The 9555-nt window shown below is 43.0% G+C and overlaps 1 protein-coding gene across 1 annotated transcript in view; it reads right to left on the reverse strand.

Annotated features, from left to right (window-relative positions):
- The window catches only part of DAB1 (DAB1, reelin adaptor protein), a 210696-nt gene that overhangs the window by 13904 nt on the left and 187237 nt on the right, over nt 1-9555 (reverse strand). The window contains exons 10-12 of the mRNA XM_017733495.1: nt 3149-3211; nt 1901-2009; nt 3-191 (exon numbers count right to left, since the gene is read on the reverse strand). Coding sequence (XP_017588984.1) covers nt 3-191; nt 1901-2009; nt 3149-3211 — 361 coding nt within the window. The remainder of the gene's footprint in view (nt 1-2; nt 192-1900; nt 2010-3148; nt 3212-9555) is intronic.

Consider the following 9555-nt stretch of genomic DNA (forward strand, 5'->3'; position numbering starts at 1 on the left):
GTGAGCGCGCCCAGCCACGGATGGCCACGGCTGCTGGGTGGGAGGAAAGATGCCGGGCTGGCCCCACGCGATGGGCTGTCCTCCCTGCATCACCTGAGCAACTGGAGGCTGAGCACCCATGGCCAACTGCTGTTGAACGAGTGGTTGCTGTCCCCAGAACGAGGGCAGGACAGCTCCCATGGCAACATAACCTTCGGAGAATAGAGAGAGCAGGAGAGGGGGGGAAACAAATGGGATGGAAGATTTTAATGCTGCTGTCAAGAGCACACAGGAAAAGCGACACAATAAATCAGAAACGTGCAAAGCTGCACCAGTGATCCCAGAACTGCAGCACCCTCGGAAAGAAAACTGAAAACGTGGTTGAACTCACATCACTGAAGAAATACTCATAGACAGAACCACAGGCTGGTGGACTCTGCAAAGCAATCATCTCAAATTGCATCATAATGCTACTACTACTACTACTAATAAAAAAATCCAACCCACATGATTTCAGATTAAAACCCTCACACACTTGGTTATTACCCAATTACTTGAGAACATCAAAAAGATCTTGAGCTTCTGCTGCACTAAATACCTATTAACAACAAACTGCTCCAGGTATTAGGCTAACATAACCCCCTCCAGTTGAGGAGGAAATTAAAGATTTAAACTGAAATTATAATTGCTTCCTGTCAGACCTGAAGCCTCCTTTATAGCCAGCAAGAGTTTGACTGTGTAGGAATTATAGGATCAGGTGGCTTTTTTATTTACAACAACAACAAAAATGCTCTGAAACTAAAACTCCTGTAAAAATTTTTACAAATTAAACTACCTTATATAATTATGTTCCACTGACAGAAGTACTGTACTTTACAGATAATGCTGTTTCACATTTAAATTCAATACTTACCACTAATACTTCGTATAATGTAACTTCCCTCTCAATTTTAATACTGCTATAGCTTTAAAACTCTTGTTTCTAACCTGTTTTCTCAGACCTCCTGTACGTTCTCCTCTTTGCTTTATTTCTAGGCTGTTTTGTAATCGTAAATGTAAGGATGGCTGCTATACTGTGAAGCAAAAAGCCCAAAACCCAATAAAATTAAAAAATAAGGAATTGAACTTTGAGAGACCAAATTGTTGAGTGATGAAAGGAGCAGTAGCTCAGACACATTTCTGTTCCAACAGATGTCCAGGATGGATTCTCCAGATGTCCTTTGATCTCGCCCCCGCTGTGACCTCATCCCAGCATCGAAGGTTTCTATCTGACATTATCCCCAAACACTTCACTGCCACTGTAACCTTTCTGAGTGGCTGATCTGGTGCCATCAGGAGTTAACCAATTAGAAAGTCACTGCTGAATTACTCAAGGCACTCCTCCTCCTCCTTTCTTTTCCTAAGTGGAGCTGAGAGCGTGAGGAGAGATCAGCAATCAAACCACAGTGTCGGTTTAGAATGCACCCAGCTTTTGAATTCTGAGCACTTCGAGGAACACAGGGAAGTCTAAAGGACATCTCAGGATTTGACAAAGTGGAATACCTTTGAAGTGCAATCAGATTCTCAGCTCTGTTTACTGGGGACAGCAGAGGATATTCACCACTACCACCAAATGTAAACTGAACGCCGTTTCCTCTCTTGCTACTGAACCTAGAAGTTCTGTTATCCAGATGGCTGAACTATGCTTGAACTCCCAGTGACTTTTTTGGCTTTTGCTTTAAAAAAAATGTAGGCAAATTCAGACTAATGTACTCCCTGCTTGTTACAGACTTGCTTTGCCTTGCCCTGAAGCACTGACCTCAAAAGCCTTCCCCCACTTCCACCCTGCTAAAATCAATGCCCTGAGTACTGAAATGCAAACCAGAGCTGGGCACTGATCCCCAAACCTAAGTCAGGACTATAATTCCAGTGCATTTCTCACCTGAGGGTACGGCAGCAGTGCTGAAAGGTACAGAACCAAACATGTCTGTACTAGCAGGAAGTGACTGGGATGAAGATGGGATAAAGGCATCACCTGGAGTAGCAGGAGTCTGCAGGGAGACAGGGATAAAACACAAGGGTGACACATCAGCTGCAGCTTCTGCTGCACATTGCTAAAAATCCAGGTTTGGAGTGAAGAATGAGACAGAAGAAAGAACGGAAAGACGTAGAAGGAAAGAAGCAATAGAAATAAAAGTATTAGAATTTGCTGGGGATGGGAGAAAAAGAAAGAAATGGAGAAACTTCCTATCAGAGGAAAAAAATCAAGATGAAATTTTCCTGGAATACATCACATGCAAAATATTGACACATTTTCTTTCTCCAGAACATAACAGACTTGTGATTTTAGATTTTAGGTGACAACCAGGAAAGGCAGTGACCAAGACACTAACTTTAGAAAGACTTAAAGTAAATGAAGTATCTACAAGGTTTGTGGAAAAGTGAATAAATATTGCTTCTAATTAACCAACAGGATCAGAACCACAGGTCTACATTAAAGGAGAAGCCAAATCCAGTTGAGTAAGGTGAGGATGAGCAGACAGGGCTTTGAACATCTAGTCCCACACATGCCCCAGAACACCCTGGAGATTTGAGGCTCCCGACCTCACAGCGCCTCAGTTTTCTCAGTATATTCACACTTCCCTACAGCTTAATGTAAGGCTCAAAAGCTTTACAGGAAAATTATTGTTTTGTCATTTTATAATGCTGAAAAACATGTTGAGAAAATTTTCTTTGCCTTTAAAATACATCCAGCCCTTTCTCTCTCTGTCTCCGTCTCTTTTACTGTTTTGCCTCCCCTCCTTTAACAGCAGTTCTGGGATCTGCGCTTGGTGGATCCAGAGACATGAAATATGAGGCTGTAACTGGATCTTCTGCAATGCAGCGGGAGTGCCATGAAGCACCTCCCTCTGACAAACACCAGGGAAGCAGATCTGCAGCTCAGGCTGCACCTTATGTGACACCTAACATTAGAGCAGAGAAATACAAATTGAAGGTATTTTTGCACATTGTCGTGAAGCAGGGACTGGATATTCGATCTGCTTCGCTTTTGTTTTCCTGCAACCCAAAAACTACTTTGAAATCCTCCCCACTGGAATGGGTGAGGACACAAATTGTAAATGTACTCAATAAATGTGCTGAAAATAGCATGTAGGGGGAAAAGCACGGTGCAGTTTCCCTGGGTACTCACTGGGGGAGAGGTTACATCAGGAGGAGTGGACATGTCCCCAAAAAGCTCTAGTTGGGTAACAGCCTGTAAAGAGAAGAAAAAATAAATTCCATTTATCTTTTGAGGAGAAGAAACTGTGAGTTAAGAAGTTACAACTTGTAAAGTTATCTGGTAACAGCAAACAAGATAAACCTCCCCAAAGCCCTGCAGGCTTCAACTGTGAAGTCCCATATGGCCCAAACACGGGCTCAAGCTGTGGGATTTTAATATTGCTGATAGACCCAAAGAGCCAACAACTGACTATAAAACAATTCTGTAGGAAATTCACCAAAATGGGGGGAAAAAAAAAAAAAAAGAGTAAAACATGAAACAACTATCCAGAACAGGACTGGATGCATTACTGCTCTGCCTTTAACATCAGCAAGCTCCAGGTATGATTTATGGCCAGTCCTTTTCCCTGGCTCCTCTTCTAAACCCTCACTTCAAGGTTTAAAGCATGGCAGCAGCACGTGGAGTGCCAGAAGGATACAGAAGGGAAGGGCTTTTAAAGTGCTGCCTGATTTCCCCTTGCCCATGGGACAGGTGTGACCTGGATAAGTGGACTTGAAGGAGGATGCACAACTGGGTTATCACAAGTTTGTGGCTCTACATTAAATTATTGTTAGAAATATTTCCTCAGGACCTTCCGTGGGAGCTCAAAACAGGTCACCCATGCAGGCCTGGCTAACTGGACCAGAAGAGAAAACACACTTTATTATAAGAAGCAACTTGAGTGGCTGCATAATCAAAGCTCCTTCACACGTTCTAGAGCAAATTTACTCCCTTCCACCCAGCTGCAAAAGAATTCAGCTGGAGTTCAGGGATGTTAAAGCACAGATCCCTCAGAGCTCTGCAGGACACCTAAACCCCATCCACCATCCTTACCAGGGTGGTTATACTGGAAAGCTTTGGTGGCAACTCAGAACTTCGCCTTCTCCACTACCTTTCTTACAGGTTTTCCCACAGTATCACACCCAACCACACCCACAAAACGTGGGAAGCCACAATTCTCATTACGAACAAGATTTAATGTAAATCTTAATATAGCTCATTGAATCTCCTCCCCATCTTAGGCACATAAACCTTGGATCCTGCTGCCACACAGACAGGTCTGACATTCAGTTCAGTCTTGTCATGCAAAAGCAGCCCCTGAGTTCTCTGGACATTAACCAAACTGGCTTTACAACCTTCCAAGAGACCAAGATCACCCCAAGATTTTTTTTCCTGCCTTCAACCTTCCACTAAAAATGATCCCTTAAGGAGTAAGACTACACATATCAGAAGTTCACACGTTTTTTTTCAATCCAGTCTCTATTCCCACACATAAGGGCAACACCAAAATCACTTAGACACGGAATTTGTCTAAGCAGCTCGGATGATTCTCAGCTTCATGTCTAACGATGTACCCAGGGATGAATTACCTCACATTTTCTCACATCATGTTTTATATTAAAAAGATCACATTGCTTTAGTGCTATGACAATGCATTTTCTTCTTATGGGCTGTTATATCCCTCTAAGTATCTGCATGGAAATGCAGAAGGGAAAAAGAGGGAAAGCCACGTTTTCTTCAGGGTACACCAATTCTAGTGCTCTGTACTAAAATGCTACTAGGAGTAGCTTCTGAAAAAAACCCCAAACAAGCAACAAACCCAGCCTAAGTCCCTTCTGCAGTGTGCACAAACACATTAGGCAAGGGTTGTTAAAATGCCCAGGAAAGTGGGAATAATGGCAACAGCAGCACTCACTTGGAAATCACTTCAAGCCTCCTGCAGGCACTACTGACTCAAGAGGTGGCAGTATACTGAAATACTCCAAAAGCCACTTTCTTCTCATCTCTCCAAACTGCTTGTTTAGCAGCACCCCGAACCTGCCCTTCTCCTGCCCCCTCGTGAACTATTCACTGTTTGCTAAGGAACACTTTTGTCCTTTCCATGAGCAAAAGCTCCCCTGTGCCTCCATCCCATGTGAGGGAGCAGATGAGCAAGCCAGGGAAAGGATGGGAAAGGGCAGGATACACACAGCTGTGTGCAAAGCTATACATTTTTTGTGGAAAAAATATTATAGGTTTCACAGGAATACTGGAAATTGATAGTCAGTATACTTTTGAACTCTGGATTATATGACATGCATTTGAAAGGTGGTAACTCAGATCCCTGTGCCTCCATACTCCTGGATAATGGGAATAGTAATACTTTTCAGAGTGCTTCAAGGTGATGGATCTTTGGATACTCTTCACAGATATAATTCTGTTAAAGCTCTGCAGACACATTTCTAAACAGGCAGCTGGAGAGAGTGATAGGAAAGCCAACAGCACTTTGTTATTATAAACCCCCACTCACAATATTCCCCAGGAAAAAGAAATACATTTACAGGGGAGTTATTTTTTTACAGAATAGCAACCTCATATGCAACAGGAGCTACAGAACCACATCAGAGAATGTAAACACAAATTTAGTGGGAACACAGCACCTTCATTTACTGACTGGAGGCAGCTTTCAACAGCAACACTTTGGAGGTAGATTTTAAAGTCCCAAATGGTTCAGGAATCTTTTTTCTACAACCTAGTTGTCAGCCTGAATAAGCAAATGCATCTTCTCTGACACAGAGCTGCCTTTATCTACTTGCAGCACACGAGATCCTGGACACCAAACACTCACCTTTTATTTCTGTGATTTCACTGTCACTACAGAACTGATTTCACCCCTTATGCTTCATTAAGATTATTCACATCTGATATTAGCTACGTTCCAGTGAAGTTAATCCCAAGATGAACATTTTCCAGTTGCACTATTCCTATAGATGATTTCAGCAATATTTCCTTAAAATATTTTTTAGTGTTACAACCTTACCTGAGTGACTGAAACAAGATTTTCATCAATGTCCAGCAATAAGTTTCCATTCTCCAGCTGTAAAGCATGATTTATGAAATGAGATGATTTATGAAAATGACATGAATTTCTGAGCATGAAAATGATAACCTCCATAATTATTGACTTCAACATTGAAACAAAAACCCTTTCCATCTTGCTGTGAGTGCAAATATGAAATCAAGCAGTCAAAACAGTGAGTCTGAATGGTGCTGGGATGTGGGGCAAACACACACTTTGTTTATGCTAAATTTCATCTTCCAGTGCATAAAGCAATTTTACCACTTGTGACACAGCTATTTATTTTCCCAAATATTTATTAATTCAGCAGTAAGCATACCCAGTGAGCTCTGATCCTGCTTACATTAATGGAACTTTTCCCTGGCTTGGTGAAAGAAGGGATTTAACATCCTCAGGGGAAAAAAGAATGACTGAGTTTTGGAGAATGAAAGCTCTAAAGTCAAGTATCCACAGAAAAAAGCCACACACTTCTCTAACAAGGGAAACTACTACATCAATGTAAACATAATTAAGATAATTATTTTCTTTCCACAGCAATTTTGAAAATTATGTAAGTCAATTCAAGTTGTATTTATATCTATAGTTTGTGTTTATGTAAATATACATGGGAATATACTGCCCTCACATCTGTATTCATCCACACATTCAGCACTTATTATTGCTTCAGAATGCTGAATTTTGGGTCACACTTATTGTAGTGTTGGAGACTTCATTCCTGCAGACACAAACGACAGCAAGCTGTCGAAAATCAAGTGTAAGATGACTGAGAAGCTTCATACAAGTTACCAGCCAGTAATCCCATGTCACTTAAAAATCTCACAAACAGCCTAGAATGATTTTTTCCCCCTCATCTCATCAGCGAGCTGAAGAAAAGAGAAGAAAAAAGAGTGGGAAAAGGCAAAGCCAAAGGAAGATAATGTTGCTGTGCACAGTCAGGAACAGATGCAGTCCTGTATCTTCTTGGGGCTGACCCTGTGTTCCCACAGCCCCAGGTGAGGAAAGTGTGAGAAAAGCTGTGTCCATCCACTCAAGGAACTCCAGAGACTTTGAAAATGCTCTTAAATGAAAGCAGGCATCTTTACACCTTCAGGAGGGCCCAGTTTTGGCCAGCAGTTCATCACTTTGTGCTCTGACAGCCCCCTTGTTTGCCCCCCACCCTCCAGCCCCAGGGACGGAGCTCCAGCGGCTGTGCTGGCTCGGTGGGAGCAGCTGAAGGATAACCCAGCTCCCAGCACAGAGGGAACGAGCACCCAGTGCTCAGTGGACCACCAGAAATCCCCACCTGTGCTGCAGCAGGACCTTGCAGGAGACATTTGCCCAACATGTCACGGTGCATGCCCCAGTGCCCAACTACCACGCAGCACTTGAGCCGCGCCTTCCATCAGCTCGTGTTGGCATCACACACAGAGAGGAGACGCTTCCCGAGGGTGAAATGACCCTCTCTGCTGGAGCATGGGTCAGCCTTCCACAGTGGCCACGTCAAGGAAGCAACATGGGCAAAATTCACCCTTTTGAGCCTTCCTCTGGTTCAGCTTTTCCACACCAAAGAGCTCAAACTCGGCAATCAAAGTCAACAACCCTCTCCCTCCTTCCCCCAGCGCTCGACAGAAAATAACCAGAAGCCTGGAGAGATGCTCCAGCTCTTGGTCTTTCTCCATATGAGGATTCCTCCCCAGAGTGATGTAAAAGCTTGGTTTAATTATTCAAAAAGGCATGGTGTTGGATGTGAAACACCCCTCCAGCTCAGCCAGCCAGGAGCTCACCAGTCCCTCACGAGCGGCCGCGCCGGCCGGGGCGGAGGAAGGAGAATTAATCCTTGTATCCTGGCGACATTAAACCTGTAATGAAAGCTCCATCTTCCTATACAGGCATGTGAGACATCCTGTAAATCTTTCAAACGTGAAATATGTAAATCTGGCTCCTTAAAGCAGCAGCACCACTGGAAGCCAGGAGCAGTTTTAAAGCACTCCAAGCCGGCAGCAGAATTCCTCGTGACACTTTTCACTATTCACTAAAAAATAACTTGTTATCCAAGAGCTGGAGAGAACTCCAGAGTGCAGAAGCAATGGTAATCACAGAATCACAGAATATCCTGACCTGGAAGTCACCCACAAGGATAAGAGACAAGTAAACTGCAGCTTTCATAAACCTCATAAAACCAATCCACTTCCACTACAGTATTCCCTCTGATCATCAAGTCCTCTGAAAAATATCTTTTCTAAGCGAAGCAGAAGTTCAGATATTAAAAGGGAAATCTAAAACAGGGCTCTTGTGCTCACATGAGTGTGAAGCACCTTCTTCTTTCACTCCCATACACATATCAAGACAGAATATCCAACTTCTGCTACTCAGTCTGTTTTTCACCAGCAGTAAGGGATCTACGCTGACATATGGCACGAGAAAACCTGCTTAATACTGTGTACTTTTGCAAACAAGATGATAAAAGTAGCATCTTACAAAACATGGTTTTGTAATCTCAGAGAATGGAGCAAAGATGGTGCTTAAAAGCATGAAAAAAAACCGTGGTAATTAACTTGTACTCTGCTACAGAGCTCAGCAAGAAAAAAGAGTATGAAGGATACTAAATATAGAAAATAACCAGCAATTAGTAATTAACCTTTGAGCTGGGTATTAGCTATTCAACTCTTTTAAGGCAGCAGAGGGATTTAAACTTGGTTTCCTGCATTCAGGGTGAGTGCTGTACCACACAGCCCAGCAGACAAAAGAGGAGTCACCCGACCACGGCCTCTCTGCATCTCCAATTCCCTCTCTCTAACATGGATTTCACATGGAAGTCTAATGACAAGTCAAATGGTTGGTCAAACTGAAGATTTTCTATCTTATTTCAGTTGAACATGTAAATATTTTGGCTATGGCAATTAACTTTTCTGATGGTTCACGTGGTTATTGCAGCTCAGCGAAGCCCCAGTAGCTCACACCTTACACTGTAACTGTTGATACTGCAACAAGCTCCATGAGCTGCAAGCAGCTTGCTAATTAACTACAATTCATTCTAAAAAAAACAATTAGAACCATAATGAAGGAACATGTCAGCATCGTGGCTAAACCCATCATCAGTCAAACTGTGTCTGGTAGGTTGAGACGCACTGAAAACATCCCACAGACATTGTTTTCCTGTAGAACTACTGCTGAATTAATGAAGTAGCATGGGAACTCAACAAAGAATTGCTCAATTACTTCCCAATTAAAGAGAATACACAGAAGAACGTGTGTCAAGAAAAAATTATCAGTGTCTTTGCAATCTCCAGCTTCCTACAGATCCTAAAGATCCTCAAATGCCATGAACTTTCCCAGGTACAGGCTGCTGTTACCAGCCCAGATTTACAGAGGTACAGCTGAGCACAACCCTTTCCTTGTAAGGCTGCTGTGAACATTCCATTGTGGAATCAAGAATGGTTTGGGCTGGAAGGGACCTCAAAGCTCATCCAGTACCACCCCCTGCCATGGGCAGGGACACCTTCCACTATCCCCGGGTGGT

Source organism: Corvus brachyrhynchos, unplaced genomic scaffold (genome assembly GCF_000691975.1).
Source record: "Corvus brachyrhynchos isolate BGI_N302 unplaced genomic scaffold, ASM69197v1 scaffold34, whole genome shotgun sequence".
Classification (NCBI taxonomy): domain Eukaryota; kingdom Metazoa; phylum Chordata; class Aves; order Passeriformes; family Corvidae; genus Corvus; species Corvus brachyrhynchos.